The following is a 16,820-nucleotide window of genomic DNA, read 5'->3' on the forward strand; positions in this document are numbered from 1 at the left end:
CTAATAATGTGATAATAAGATAAAAATAAAACTCCTGGGCTTTCAAACTCTAGCAACTGATAAGCACTCTGTGATTTGTCATCAGACGTTTGTGATGATTTTTTTAGTCTTATTACAAGATGCTGACCCAGTGCTGTGCAGAACAACGAGGCAGGAAGGGTCAGATATTTCTATTTGAGACATACAATGTATACATCGTTTTATTAGCAAACTTAAATCTGCTGAAATTTATAAATGGTCATTTGTTACCTCACCTCACCTTAATCCTCTGACTGAGGTGGTTGTCGAGATGTGAGAGATGAATATGCAATAAAGGCTTTCCATCCAGATATGTTTTCAGCTTTCTTAATCAATGTTGGTCTGTCCATCCTTGTCCATTTCTTTACATTGTCCATCCTGTACTTTGTTTGCCAGGAAGGAGAGGATGATTCGTTAGTGAAGCATTTTACATTGTGTCATAAAAAAAAAAAGAAATCTTTACACTCTTCCAATTCCTTTAATGTATTTATTATATATCATGTATCAATTTAGGTGACAAGCAATTTCATCATTTTGCAGCAATAATAAAGATATTGGCATCTCTGGCACAACTCTGCACTCCCTTCTAACCTTGTCGAGAAATAGTCACAAAGTTAAAATTTACAACAGCATGTTTGATTGCAGAAAATTAATATTATAGTGCTAGACCGCCGTTTAGTATTATTGTGATGTTTAACAATATTTAAAGTGTGTGCGTGTGTATTTCTCTCTCTCTCTCTCTCTCTCTCTCTCTCTCTCTCTCTCTCTCTCTCTCTCTCTCTCTCTCTCTCTCTCTATCTGTCTGCGCGTGTATATGTAGTATGTGAAAAATCTAAATAAGCATTTATGTGGAATGGAATGGTTGTTTAAAAAATGAAAGTGGAAATGGATTTCTGCCAACAGCATGTGATAGTTTTGTGACAATTTATTTTCACCCTTTTTTACTTTGTGGAACCACCAAGCAGAATTAATAATAATTAACTACTCCGGACACATTTCAGCATGTTATCCATCATGCCTCTTTAAATGTTGCCTCCTGTTAATTATGAAAACTCCCTATTTTACAGCTTTTATTACCCAAAAAGTAGAATTTGCATGATATCGAGTAAAGATATGACATGATCATTTTATCCTGGAGGTTGGCCATATTGGAATCTCCTGGTTAAGCAGGTAATTTTTCATTTATTTTGCTCATTTTTTAACTGCTCATTAGTTTAGATATTTTAAATTGTGTAAGTTTTGATCACAAAAGCAGGATTATCTTTGTACCAAAAAGTTTAAAAAAATAACAAACTCATTTTACAGTTTATCAGTTAAATTTAAGTTACTCATTTATTTCTTATGCACATTTCTTAAATTATTTCGGAAAATTGTGTGGTGATGAAACTTGAATAAGGGCTACTCCTTGATATGAAGTGTATGATCTGTTTAAAACATGAATTCTGTCAAGTCACAAATTCATGATTAATATTTTTTCCTTTTTTCTCCTCATCTCCAGAATTCGGCTTATAAAAAAATGAAGTCAAACATTTCAAGCTCGCCAAATTTATTGAAGCATTTGCAATATAATGAAAAAGAACAATCTGGGAAAGAATCTGTGGACCAATATTGTTCCAAATTAAGTGATAGTCTTGAACAGCTTTCCAAAGAAGCAACTCAGCTCAATTACATCTTGATTGAATGTCATAAACAGGATAAATTTGATAGATCGAATGATATAATAGATATGATGACAAAATTTGTTCAACTTTTGTTGGTCTCCATACAAAATTTCACTTGTTCATTGGAAATGTCCGATCAATTCAAACCGCCATCATTATTACCAAATGTGAACAAAACAATTGAATTGGAGATGGGTTCTTGGAAAGAGGGCTGTCTACATAAACAATATGATCAAACTTTAATTACTCCACATCACATGCCTGCTGAAAGCAAGTTTACAATGAGTGGTTCCAGATGTAATAAAGATTTAAATTCAACCAAGTATTATAAATCTCAAGCAGGAAACAGTCATATTGAAAGTTTATGCCCTTCGCTACCTGCATGTCCCCAAATTGAATCACATATCAGTAATTCTTCTTCATATCTAAGTCGTTCTAAACAGCTGGAAATGGACACATCTTGTAAGACTGAATTTTACAACAATAATAGTGATGCTATCACTCTTAACTCCAGAGGTATTTTTGTGCCAAACTCACACAAAATATTTCATCAGAGTTGTGTTGAAAATTCAAGAACATCTGATTATTTAAGGAGGACAAAACAATCCGGAGATGAAGCTAAAGATTTTAAAATTTCCACCTATTCATCATTGCCAAATCCAATCCTGAGGAGAGATAGTAACTTTATTCATAACTGTACCAGGAAACCTGTCCAAATTGATTTAATGTCAGAAAAGTTTCAGGAAGATTCTATGGGGTGGTTCCGCCAGAATGTCAGTAGCTTAGAATCAGAAAGAGAAGATAACATGCCTGTTTCAATGTGTAAAACTCCAAGAATGTCTGATAGATCAAAAGAGTTTGTAAAAGTTATGAAACCTACAAAACATCACAGTCATGATTACACAAGATGGGGTAGAAAACAAGTTATCGATAAACTTGGTAATTTGTCTGGTAAATCTCAATCACAAAGTCTTATTGATTGTAAAAAGAATCAAGATGCTACAGAAAAAGAAGCTGTACATAAAAACTATCATGATGATTCTATGAGTTATATCCATTCACCAATCATCACCGTAGAGAACTACTCCGCGGAAGCTATGCGGAGTTCATCACCCAACTCATCAGATCAGGTGCCATTGGCAACTATCATATCACCTGATAAAAATAGTCCAAAAGCCTTAACGGCCAAATCTCAAGCGACTGCTGAAAACAAATCTGATCTTCGTTGTAATATCATGTCAGCCAAAATTCACAACATGAATAACCAGGGAGAGCTGGTGAATGTCCCAGTTGGCAAAGCTTTCAATTGTTTTGTCAACGACCATCGACTGCTGAAAGGGATCACTCTCTATAAAGGGAAGAGAGAGATTAAAAAATTGTTTGTATATTTGAGTCGGCAAGAGGATGTAACATGCCAAGCGACATCCTGGAAAAGAGGAAAAGAAGTCTTGGAAAGAAATAGGCTGGATGATTATTTTCAGCTTACACTTGAAGGGATGGAGGAACAGAAGCAAGTGCATGACGGGAAAAAGCGGGACCAGTATGTAGTCAACTGGTATATGTGGTGTCCTGGCCATGGCAAATGCAAAAGGAAGTGTGGTGGTTATGGTAAATGCATTGAAAGTAAGTTGGATTTTGTTAATTGTATAGCTTACGTTTTTAAATCACTCGCTTATTAGATATTTAGTGATTTTTTGTATGAGGCAATATCTTTTTTTAATTTTCATATATTATATAAGAGTCTCAAAGTTCAACTTTTAGAGCACTTGCCACACATTCAAAGAAACTGGCTTCTATCTTTGGTAGAAGGAAGGTAGCTCTGTGATCCACTAACATTGTATTCAAAGATTAACAAATTATTATTAATGCCCACATAATGCTTTTTGGGTTTAGGGATCTAAAGAATGCAAGAGACCGAATTTTCATGTAGTGGTGCGGGAACAATTCAATCTTGAGTTTATAATGGTGCATAAAACACATGCTCAGATATAATATCCATGTAGAGGTTGGCAATATTGGCAAGCTAGAACAACAACACGATCGTTTTGACATGTGTGTGTGTGTGTATGTGTGTGTACCACTTACTCCTGATGATGTAAAAGCACCTTTTAACTCTCAAAAGAAACAAGTATCCTGTCGTTAATGCATTGATGCCATTTTATTGTTAACTCGTATACACTGATGCTGAATGTGATAGAGAAAAATAGAGAACATTTGTGAATTTTTTCAATCGCTTCTGTTTTAGACAAGTCTTTCTAGAGATATTCTTGTCTTGATATTTTCTATTTTTACATCATGCACAATATAAAGTCATCAATATGAATGTATGAAGCAATCAGACAAGCATCTGATTACTCTGGTGATTTCCATACATAAGGCATCCATTTTTTTTTTGACAAAGCAGCATTGAAAAATCTATTTTTTTCTGGTAAGATTTAACCGAATTCAAAGAGGCTGACTATACTCATCGAAAATCCACAAGGGTCATCTTTTTTTTCTTTATCAAATCTACTTTAATAATAATAATAATAATAATAATAATAATAATAATAATAATAATAATATAATAGTAATAATAATAATAATAATAATAATAATAATAATAATAATAATAATAATAATAATAATAATAATAATAATAATAATACTAATAATAATAATAATAATAATAATGAAAATAGTACTTATAAAGCCACTCACCCCATTTTACAATACGCTCAAAGGGCAAAGAACATTACATTTATGCATGTTAAAGCATTTATTACCAAATAAGAGACAATTTAGACGTATTTTAAACAAACGTTTAAAATATTAAAAAGATGTGTTTTCAAAAGGTCCGCTCAGACAATTTTCTCTGACACATTTAGCAAGAGAATTCCAGAAATAGGGAATTGAAAAGATTAAAAAGATTGCCGTTTTTAGGGTTAGAAAAATAAAAAATATAAAATACCAGGATTTGAAATAAGTATGAAAACCCATCTCATTAAAAGTGGCGAACTGGTTTTGAAACCAGAAACATATTCCCTCTTCTTGTTGTGCTCTTTATTTTCACATTATATAAACACGATTTAGAGATGTTGATATACCCTTCCATTTTATTAATGAGCATTACCATTCATTGATTTTTTTTAAAAATTCACCGTTATGAAAATGGCTGATTGAAGCCTGGGCGAGAGCCTGAAAGGGAAACCTTTGAAACATTTCAATTTTTATCTCTGATCATAGATGAAAATGTAAGGAGATGATGTTTATTTATTTTATTTTTTTTTGGCTCAAATGTTGTTAACGTGCACCGAATCAAAAAATCTCAAACTAGTTTCTAGCCTCTTTTCATTTGATTCCACTCTGATTAGATTCAGATTAAAATACATTTTAAAATTTGTAACTTATCCAAGTTTTATGCAAGAAGTAAAAATCTAAATGATGAAAGGACTGTTTTAATTATGGATTTAATAACATTGATTGTTATGTATGCATGGTCTGCTTACTAAATGAGAGTTAAATATTTACCTTATCTACAGATTGCAAAGGAATGCTACACAAACAAGATCGCCACAATTGTAACCTGATGGTTAATCTCAAACTGTTCCTGAGTGATCTGTCAACTTGGAGGGTGCATATCACAGGCAATCACATTCCTGAACAATCTTCTACTACTGCTACAACTACCTATGCTGTGACTAAACCACTACAGGAAAACCAACCCAGTTCTGACATGATTGATAAACCAGGGAGCTCTACTGATAATGAATTTGTTATTCCTGACCAATGTGTCGATAACAAACACTTTTCTCGAATTCTACCTGTGGTTACCAGTATGGAGATGAAATCCTCTTTAACAAATGTCAAATGTAATGAGAACATGAATACAACAAGTTCATTTTTTGAGAAAGACTATGATCTGCAGCAAAGCAAGATACCTTCAAAGAAACGAATTTCAAAGATGTTGTCAAGTTTGAAGAGAAGGAGACAAAACAAACCTTATGCTTTCTTAAAATCTCGTCACATAAATCCAAATTCCTCATTTGATACTGGGAACGACACAACACTCTCCCTTCCCAAAAAGTACAATGTGAATTTTGATTTTAGCAATGACACCAGAGGAAATGAGGACAACACTGCATTTTCAGGAATGATGTTGGGGAGGGATCAGACCACGGCTTCTTTCAACCAATGTTCTCTGCTAAGCGAGTTTAGTTCATACTTGCCAGAGAACTGTTCAAATGACATTGTTCAAGGAAAAGAAACTATTTTGACCGCAGAATCTGCTTTGAATTTGAGTAATTCAAAATCTGAATCAGAGATGACAAATTCTACCCCAAACACTGCTGCTTTGCCTTTAACTTGCAACATATCTACGGTCACAAAGTATTCACTGACAGATATTGGAGATTGTATAACACCTCACTTTGACATAGCTGAAAACATTGCAACAACTGACATGCCTCAAGACGACGGTGTTGATATTTACCAATCTGCAATATCTTTACCCAATTTTCACCAATCATTCCTCCCTGCTAATTCTCTGTCTGAAATACTAACAGAAGCTGGTGTCAACATGTCTGAACAGTTTGAGGATTTGAACTCGTCAATTAATCTTGGCCATGATTCACCATGCCTAACTGAAATAAACCAATCTGCTGATACTATCAACAAATCTAACCTACCTTTTCATTCATCTCAACAACAAAATGTTCTTCTGCCATCTTCAACTCTTTTGGGGAATGAATCTTCTAATATGATGTTACCAGATAGTCATGTCACCAATCTTCATATTGATTCTACTTGCAAAACTTCTTTAGTGATACCTGCAGATGGACTACCGACATACAAAGAAGCTACTCTTGCCTTAGCACAGCAAAAAAGATTAACAGATAGAACAGATGGTTCTTTTTTGTTTGATTAAGTCATGTTGAGATTTGAAGGTTTTTCTGCTTTAGTTTCAAGTAATAAAGACATCATTTTCATTGATATATTCTGAAGCTCTTTGAAACTTAAGTATGATATAAATAAAAATAAAATAAATTGTTTTTATTCATCCCATGTAAAAAGTTTGTTTTTTAGGTCTGTCACAAGAAAAGACACGGTTAAGTCAGAATTTGGCCGCATTGATGTGTCTAAGTGAGCAATAATGGATTATTTTCTTGCTAAAGAAAGCGGATCTCAAACTCAGGTCCTCTGCATGTTCTCCAGTTGTGAGTGAAATGCCGAAGCTTGTGTTGGATCTCTCGTCTGTTGTGAGATGTCGCAAGTAGTCCTTCAGAGCCATTTCGACCCATGGAGCCAGAGTTTATCCCGGTTTCTATAGCGTGAAATGGACAATAGCAATTGCTTAGTATCCTTTGGATAGGACACTAGTCTATTGCAAAGTACTCTCCACCAAATCTAACAGACTCAGCTACCCATTCACTGATGGGTGTACAGGGGGCTCAGAAAAAAATCTCAACTTCACCTGGGATTGTTCTCTGTCCCTTTGCGTTTGAAGCGAGTGCTCTACCAACTGAGCTATCGGGACCCCCAGAGAGATGTTGCAAGACTGCTGGGTAATTTGTTGATTATTGATATATATATATATATATATATATATATATATATATATATATATATATATATATATATATATATATATATATATATATATCTATTATTGTCCCTTTTGGCAGGGGTTCTGTATTTGGTTAGAACTTGTACACATTGAAGAACAAAACGAAACAAAAAGTTCTTAGAGCATGATGAATGCCGTGGATAAGAGCCATATAAATGCATTATAATAAAACTTATAGGTGGTTCCAAACTAGAGGCGCATATAAGAGTGGTCTCAGATCTAATCTGTTTTAAATTAGGTGGTGTCCTTGACCTTGCTGTTTCTTATGCACTTATCAATTTGAACAACCTAATTTGTTATGCCATCATCTATCTCTGTTCCACTGGTGCTGATATTGATCTGAAAGCAACACAAGAGCTGCATAAGTCTTAAAGTATTTTAATTTACTATACTCCACATTTATGTGCATTTTGTAAACATTTGGGAGATATTGAGACTGGGTGGGATTTTTTAAGCAGCCTCAAACAAGATAAATGGATCAATTGGCAGTGGGTGGAATTCCTCGAAAGGTGGGGGAACATTGAAATCCTGAGCTGGTGGGTTCTACATCCTGGCTATCTCTTCAATTCCTATATTATTATACTCTGATACTAAGTCACATGTCCTTTCTTTGTGGCTTTGTATCCTGATTCTGTAATTAGAAACCGTTTGATTCCCTTTGGGTCTTGCCTGGAATCTTTTACTGAGAGAGAACAGATGCTGGGTGGGGTCCATTGACCTCCCACGATGATCAAGTGGTCACTTGCTGTGTCTTTTATCCCCATATATCTGTTTTCCGAGTTTCTCTCTGTCTTTAACCGAGAGGGAAACAGTCAAATGTTTAGTATTAGTTTTGGGAGATGATTTTTTTCCCCTTTTAAATCATCTCTCAGTTGCGCTATGTTATGTTTTATGTTTTCGATATATTCTGTGGGAGCATTTGCTGGTGTCAAGATGAGACTTTTAGGTGATCTCAAACAAAGTACATTGATTGTATCCTCTTGGAATCTACACCTGTTCCCCAATTCCCTTTGTCTTACTTTTTCTTGATTGCTTGAGTTGTAATTCTAGAATATTTTGACTATCCCATTTTCTTCCTTTTTACTGGCGCTGATATGACCTAAATGTGTTGCAAGCGCCCTAAAACCATTGAAAACAAACAAAGCAAGAGAATAAATTGATTTATCTTTTGTAAGAAATTATGTTTTATTAAATTATTATATATGTATTTGAGTGTTTACCTTTTTGGCTGAGTTCATGTGCATATTCTTGGGCGAGACTTTTAGATAGTCTAAGACTAGAGACGGGGATCGATTGTTCCAGGATCTACCTGTCTTCCTTGTTTTAACTAATCATGTCGTTTTAAAACTTGAGCATTCTTGAGCCATACATTTGATCCATTACTTTTTCACTCTTCCAGTGCCAGTTATACTGGTGCTTTAATGACCTATAAAGACAAAAATATACTCCTTGATTTATTGCTGTTCCCTGTTTGAACTAGCTCTCATTGCTTTGCATTATTTGGTGCTTTTTAGGGCAGATCAACTCTCCATCTAACTATCCTATTTCCTCCCATCTTTCTTGAAATGACTTCAAATTCTCTCATACATTATTAAATTCCTTAAAACTCCCTTTATGTGTGATCAATTTTAGATATTACAAGGAGTTTCAGTAACTATATATAAAAGTATCATCTTTTAGGTGTTGATCTCATTTTGTGTTTTATAAGAAGACTTGGTGTTATTTCATATTTAAGCTTTTTGTCACGATCTTTTTAAGTTTGTAACATATTTTTTTGATATAAATTCTATTTTTATTATTAGAAACATGATTTTACAGTGCTGTTTAAAAAAAAATATTTATCTCCTTTGTAATATGATTTTAAAATTATTGAATTTATTTCTGCTGTGAAAAATTATTTGTATTTATGAAAGATTAAATATTTTGTCGGCAATTGCCATTTCTTTTTAGTTTATTATCTTGTCTGTGATCTAAATATTTTTGTACATAATGTGGTGATTGAAAATCATGCAGGGAAGAAAGTGTGTGTGTGTGTGTGTGTGGGGGGGGGGGGGCAATATATAGACCCTGGGCTCCTAGGTTCTGCATTGTTCCATACTCTCGCTATCTCTTCTATTCTATTCTCTTATACTTTTTATCTTTTCTCATAAGTTGTCATTGTTCTTGAGCGTGAACGTTTGACATTTTAGTACACTCGAGCCCTGTCTGGGGTCTTTGACGAGAGAGAGAGAGAGAGAGAGAGAGAGAGAGAGAGAGAGAGAGAGAGAGAGAGAGAGAGAGAGAGAGAGAGAGAGAGAGAGAGAGAGAGAGAGAGAGAGAGAGAGAGAGAGAGAGAGAGAGAGAGAGAGTGTGTGTGTGTCAGATGGATGTCTCTTAATGTGGGCTATGATACTGACATTGGTGGCTGAGCAGTGCAATATCTTATCTTGTTCTAAAGTTAAGTGATGTTTAGTATAGCAAATGACTGGATGGTGACAAATTATAAACTTTGTCACTGTGTCCTTGGGTAAGGCACTTTATACAACTTACCTCACTAGATTCAGATGTGAATGAATACGGGGCCTTAGCCATTGACATAATTTGTATAATTTTACTTTTAAAAAAGGGTATCTAACGAGCACCTTGTTTTGTATGAAATAGAAATTTGTGGTTCTATGTAGCCTGCTGGGGGAATAAATAAAGCATTATAATCATTGCATTGTAATCCTGTTCACGAGTCTTAGTAGGATTTGCGAGTAGTATCATCAAGATGGACATAATGTATAGATTGCTCTTGTGTTTTCAGGGGATTGAATTATCTATTTTGCTTAGTAAAAAAAATATTGAGTGACCCCCTTAATGTCATAGTCATAGAGTCAAAATATGAAACTGGAATTTTCCATATCTACTCTGTAAATACAAATTTTTTTCAGCTCTTACATTAAGGTCAAGCGAGCCATGCTTTTATTTTTATTTTTTGGCCCTGTATGTATAATGCAATTTTGAAGCTGTTCTCTTTGGTTTTTAGATAATTTGGAGTTTAAGACCATTGTCTAATCGAGTTCATTACTAATATCAAAGAAAAAATATAATAATGTCTTGAACAGATATTAGAAATAAATATAAAAATCCCAAAACAACATTTTAAAAATCGCCCAGGGAACAAATCTATGTCACAAATGACAAGACATACAAACTTGTTCCCTTAGGGTGTCGTAACATTGGCTCCCCTGGGCTGGTCATTTCTAACCGCTCCACAGCCTTGCTATCTCTTCTATCCCTCTTTATCATTTGTGATTTCCATGCAGCTCTGTGACCTTGTTCTGGGATGGGACCATTCAGTTTCACCCGGGTCCTGTCTGGATTCTCATGATGCGTTGGAAACAGTCCCCCAAAAAATTATTGAGTGGGAAACATTAAAAAAAAAAAGATAATTCTGAGTCTTATTTTTTTTTTGTAAATCATCTCATTATATATATAATTTGTTATTGTTAGGTTCTTTGATTTGCTATTTTGCATAATAAAACTATTTGAATGCATCCCTTTAAGCAGAGTCAAGCGTCGTAAAACCAAATGAAATGGAACTAGCTTTGATTTTAGCGAGTGGTCGTTACTATATTGCTCTACAGAAAGTGATGTGGTTTTTTTTTCGGAGAAAGATGATTGTTATTGCTGTATTGGGTGGGGTCTCTAACCCCCCCCCCCCCCCCCCCCCAATTGTGGGCGGGGAGATCACATTTGCTGTGTCTTTCATCCCCCTATATCCGATATCCTTTTCTGGGTTTCTTTTGTTCTTGCTTTTGGAATAGGATTACTTAGTTATATCCAGGTCTAGGGCGGACTCCTTGGTTGAAAGGCAAACGGTCAGATGTATAGTACAGTATTGGTTTTGGGAGATTATATTTTTTTCTTTGCAAATCATCTCTCTGTATGTACTTTTATAGTTTTTGTTTTGAATATACAATTGTGTAAAGATTTGAGCCTATTCCTCTCAGCGGGATCTTGTGCTTGTGTCTGGATGAGGCTTTTAGGTGATCTCAAACCAAGTAATAGATAGTTTGTGCTTGGAATCTACATCTATTCCATATTTAAACATGTCCCTTTTGTCTTACTTTACTTGGCTGCTTTTAATTGTAAATCTAATCTTTTTTCCACAATCCACCCCCATCCCCCTTTTTTTACTGGCCCTGAAATGACCTAAAATCCCCAAAGTGTCGCAAGCACCTTAAAAACAAAAACAAATTGCTTTGATTGCTCATCTGGATTAAACTATTTAAATAGAAATAATTATAAAAATGTAGTTCACCGGGTTTAAAAAAAAATAGAGCACTAAGTATTCGAACATCTAACTTGGTAACAGGGTATTCTAAAATAAAAGTATATGCTTTAATGAATTGTTAGTTCTGAGACCACATGCCTAATCTGTGTGGTTTTATTGTTTTGATTTGGTTGATTTTCCTTGTATGGCATTGGATCATAAACCGTCTTTTCAAATTCTTATTTGTTTGCTCTTTTGTTTTTATGTTTAGTCTGAGTCAGGTCATCGCCACCAAAGCCCCCATGGAAGTGGGTCAGGCCATCACCGCCACGGTCACCACCATCATCATCACCATGGTCACCGTCATCATCACCATCATCATCACCACAAGCGTAGATATTCGTGTGAAACACCCTGTCACAGTAAGTTTGGGTTTAAATATTTTTTAAACTACCATTGAACAAAAAAATGATATATAAGCCAAAACACTTAAAAGAATGAAACACATTGTTTAGAATAGGAAGGTATTCATTTTTGTTATAACAGGAGACATATTTTATAGAAGTAAGATTCTTTAAGCGTAAGTGTTACACATCTTTCACTTTAAACTCGAGATGAGGTCCACAAGTTCAATTAATTGTGTGTATATCCTGATAATAATCTCATTGGAAACCTGTTTTATTTGTCCTTTATACCTCTTTTATTGCCAGTGGAAGTAAAAACTGAATAGTATATGTTATTCATTGATAATGGATGTCTTTGTAGTTTGGATAGTTGTGTAATTCCCTCCTCAAATCCATTGTCACAAATTCCGTAGGTGATGTGAGACAAGACCAAGTGGCCAGGAGAGCACGAGAATCTCCATATCCAATTATAACCGTGGACGAGGCTTTGTCGAAGGTACTTGAACACACACCTGTCCTACATACGGAAGTTGTCAACATTTCAGGTATGAGATTTTAAAAGTTCTATTTAAAAAAAAAATGTAATTGTTTTGTCGAACAAAAAATAAACAAACACACACACACACAAAACACACACACACACATGTACACAAACAGACAACAACAAAAACACAAACAAAAATACAAGTTAAACAAACAAATCCAAACCCCCCCCCCCCCCCCCCAAAAAAAAATACAACAAAAAGCAAAACAAAAAAACTACAAACTTTTATACTAGGCAAACAGGACCTAATTGAAAAGCCTGTTCTATTTTAATATTTTTATATATACTTTCAAAATTATATATTGGGGGTAATACTCAAAACTTGGAAATATTTGATAACATGTTGATATGTTTTGAAATCTTAATTTATGGTACAGATAATGAATTTGTCGAACTTTACAAATTGAATTGGATAAATGTAGATAAATGTTGCTCTTTAAAAAAACAGATTGTTATACAATTTGTATTTCAAGGTCAAACAGTGCATTTTGACAGATTGTTATACAATTTGTATCTCAAGGTCAAACATTGCATTTTGAAGAAAAGATTAATTGATAGTCTTATTATTTTAATAAAGATTAATTGATAGTCTTATTATTTTAATAAAGATTAATTGATAGTCTTATTATTTTAATAATGAATGAGTTAAAGGCACAAATTTGTTCTTTATTTTAGAATTAAGTATCGAATTGGGAAATTGATTGATTATTTTGAATTAAAAAAAAGGTTTGTTTCATTAAAATGGAAAATAAGTTAAATAATAGCTTATTAGTTTTATAAAGCGTTTTAAAATATTTTGTTCCAGATGCCCTTGGCCGCTATTTAGCAGAGGATGTGAGGGCCAGTGATCCCCTACCTCCTTTCCCAGCCTCTATTAAAGATGGCTATGCTGTCATAGGTAAGGCTGCCTGTTGAGATTTTGTTGCTTAAGCATTGGTTTTGTATGTACCCCCCCCCCCCCCCCCCCCCCCCCCCTTTAAAGACGAAAAAACGCACCGAACATTGAGGTCCTGTAACCACCTAGAAATTACATGCGTCATGGAAATGATATTATATGGAAATGGAAAATTCTGTCCGACACACCATTCCAATTTAGGGGCTGTTCTAATTATGCACATTCCAATAGCAGGTTTCTACTATGATAATTATTTGTAAGTTGCTGTTGCCTAGCAAGTAATTCATTAACAAAATTATAGATAATCTATTGAGTTAACAAAGTCAACTGTATTCATCCTTCTAAGTTATGGTATAATAGTCTTGCCAAAAGAAAAAGATAAAATTTCAGAATTGGGGCTAATACCGGGCTCTCCAGTCATTCACAGAGATAACTGCCACTCAGACTAGCTGTTTGCAATTTGGATTCATAAATTCCAATCTCAAATGCTATGGAATCATAAGTTATTTCTACCACCTCCCAATAGCGATGTGTTGTCTGTGGACAATGGTCAAGACAACTAGCTCAATACAGGTCTATTGCAAATCTAAAAATAGACCTAATTGAAATGTTTGAATAGGGTTCCAGTGTATTGGAGATGTGACTAGTGCTAGATTCAAAGGTAGGTCGTTACTGGGATGCCAGGAAAAAAACACACAAACAAATAGCTATGCTCATATGAAATGCTAGTTGGACTATGACAACATGAGCAGAAACTCTGTTACTCAGCAATGTTATGAATTTGGTTTAAATGAAATCAAAAATATGAAAATATAAAGCATACGCCAAAATGCTGCCCCCCCCCCCCCCCCCCCACACACACACATGCAATAATAATAATAATATAATAATAATAATAATAATAATAATAATAATAATAATAATAATAATAATAATGATGATGAGGATGATGATGCTGATGATGATGATGATGATGATGATGATGATGATGATGATTATGATGAAGATGACCATGAATTCGACAATGACAACGACGACAACAGCGGGAATATATTTCTTTTCTTTTTTTTTTAACACATCTCTCTTTCTGCTTTTATTGTCTTTTTGATCTTACATTTTTATTCTAACATGTTATTAAAATACACATTTGGATTTTAATATTTCAGCGGAAGATGGGGACGGTATAAGAGCTGTTCATGGAGAATCGTCAGCAGGAGATTATGTGAGTTAAATTTGTGTATTTAATTTTAACTTTGATATTTTTTAATGGAAGAAATGCCAAATGCAGCACCATGTCTGGCTCAGTGAAATGGGATTATATTTATAGGTTGTTACGTAATTGACGTTTATAGAATAGTGTCTAGTCTTCTTCTTCTTCTTCTTCTTCTTTTTCTTCTTCTTCTTCTTCTTCTTCTTCTTCTTCTTCTTCTTCTTCTTCTTCTTCTTCTTCTTCTTCTTCTTCTTCTTCTTCTTCTTCTTCTTCTTCTTCTTCTTCTTCTTCTTCTTCTTCTTCTATTAAGGCCAAAGCTTCAGGCTGAAGATTGTATGGCCATTTTTTCAGTTATAGGGGTTTTAGAGGGAAGCAGGGAGCGATTTATGATGTCATCAGTCAAAAGCGCTTGTTTACAATTGGGAGTTCCAAAGTCAGATGGTGGAGGGGAAGGAAGAGTAAAGATGATGGTTTGTTCTTGAGTGGGGGATTTCAAAATTAAATGCTGAGTTTCTTGTTTCAAATGACTAGTGAGAATTTCGAGTTTTCCATTTTGTGCTTTGTGGAATAGTAAGCCATTTTATTTTTTGCAATCTTAGAAACTATTCATATAATCAGTAAATATGTTTTATAGAAGGAATGAAATTGACGTCACTCAGCTCTTGGTTATTGTTTTTAGACAGATAATGTGGTGATTTGTTCTTACTAAATAATATCAATCAGACTATAAACATTCAAGGTTACACATAGTGTTGTTTGTTCGTACGTTACATTTGGCAGGCAGCTGTTGTGAATATTTTACCTATTCGCATAACACCAACAATAGAAAAAGTAAAAGCCTGACTTGAATTGTAGTTTCCTTTAAAAGATCAGTTTAATGTCTCAATACATTACACTGGTATAGGGTGTAATTATGTACACAGGCTTCCATGTCATATATATATATATATATAATATATATATATATATATATATATATATATATATATATATATATATATATATATATATACATATATATATGTCAATTTTCTGAAAAAATCACAGGCTCTTAATTATTGACAGAGGAAAATGAGTGAATTCTTTACACTATATTTATTTAATATTTGAGGGCAAAAGTGAATCTATGGATAAGGTGCCTTGATCTATCGCACCAACTTTTCAACAGATTTTATTAAGACCCAGCTTCCCTGCTGGATGAACAGAGGCTTAAATAAGTCAGCCTAATCGATGACTGACAATTGGTTCACTAAGCCTTCAGTCAAACCTAATGATATCGTCTGTAAATATCTCAATTCATTATAAACTATTTGATGCCCGTACAGGAATCTAAAAGGTGCATAATGAATTTTAAGTGCATTCCATGGTCTGTTACTCAGGAATGTGGAAATGATTTTTATGGATTGCTTCCCTTTTACTATTTCGTTGGTCTTTGTAATAAAAGAACACCTGTTAGACAAGGCAGTGCTTTAAAATAAATAATAATAAAAAAACAACAACAAAAACCCAACAAAAAACAAAGCAAAAACAAAAAAAAAAACAAACAAATCAACAAAAAAAAAACAAACCCAAAAAAACCCCAAAAAACCCCAAAAACAACACAAGACAAAAGAACAAACAAATCAAAAATACAAAACAAACAAAACAAAAGAAAAGAAAACCCAAACAAACAAAAGAATAAAACAAATAAGGAAAAAAAATCCACAAGACAAAAAACCCCCCCAAAAAAACCCAAAACAAAACAAAAATACAAAACAAACGAACCCCCCCCCCCAAAAAAAAAAATCCAAAAAACCCCCCAAAAAAACAAAACAAACAAAAAAAAAAAAAACCCCAAAAAAACCAAAACAACAACAACAAAAAACAAAAACAAAAAAAAACCTCCGACAAAAAACAAAACAAATACAAAACAAAACAGAACAAAATAAAACAAAGCAATTAAAACCAACTTTGAAATTCCGAATTTGAAACATAATCAAAACCAATGAATACACCAACATTGAAATTAAGGTCTACACTAAAGCACATAAAAATATCCTTTCACGGAAGAATTTTTGGAAATTGAAATAAATGCTCGACGAGTTTACTTTGAGACATTGAGCTTTCAATCCACGACAATCTCAATCCTCACACAATGAGGACACAATCCTCCTTTTCTTTACTTTTTGTGTGTTCCTCTCAGTGGGATCCTGTGCTGGTGTCTAGATGAGACTTTTAGGTGATCTCAAACTAAGCAACAATGATTG

At 33.9% G+C, this 16,820-nt stretch overlaps 2 protein-coding genes across 3 annotated transcripts in view; both read left to right on the forward strand.

The window, feature by feature from the left end:
- LOC144977869 (gephyrin-like) overlaps positions 1-16,820 on the forward strand; it is a 127,706-nt gene that overhangs the window by 19,799 nt on the left and 91,087 nt on the right. For both annotated transcript variants that reach the window (XM_078923278.1, XM_078923272.1), the window contains 4 exons: positions 11,793-11,943; positions 12,339-12,470; positions 13,275-13,367; positions 14,531-14,586. In XM_078923278.1, the coding sequence (XP_078779404.1) occupies positions 11,793-11,943; positions 12,339-12,470; positions 13,275-13,367; positions 14,531-14,586 (432 nt within the window). The remainder of the gene's footprint in view (positions 1-11,792; positions 11,944-12,338; positions 12,471-13,274; positions 13,368-14,530; positions 14,587-16,820) is intronic.
- Positions 1,520-6,730, forward strand: LOC144977857 (uncharacterized). The gene is made up of 2 exons (XM_078923264.1): positions 1,520-3,302; positions 5,201-6,730. The coding sequence occupies exons 1-2, from the start codon at positions 1,535-1,537 to the stop codon at positions 6,583-6,585; spliced, it is 3,153 nt and encodes a 1,050-aa protein (XP_078779390.1). The 5' UTR covers positions 1,520-1,534; the 3' UTR covers positions 6,586-6,730.

The sequence above is a fragment of the Berghia stephanieae genome, chromosome 1 (genome assembly GCF_034508935.2).
Source record: "Berghia stephanieae isolate SIO BIC M18660-M18661 chromosome 1, UCSD_Bste_1.3, whole genome shotgun sequence".
Lineage (NCBI taxonomy): Eukaryota > Metazoa > Mollusca > Gastropoda > Nudibranchia > Aeolidiidae > Berghia > Berghia stephanieae.

Excerpts from the sequence above, each read along its gene's own strand:
- LOC144977857 (XM_078923264.1), top strand. The coding sequence starts at position 1,535 with ATGAAGTCAAACATTTCAAGCTCGCCAAATTTATTGAAGCATTTGCAA. Across the intron at positions 3,303-5,200 it reads TTATGGTAAATGCATTGAAA|ATTGCAAAGGAATGCTACAC; the intron begins GTAAGTTGGATT and ends CCTTATCTACAG.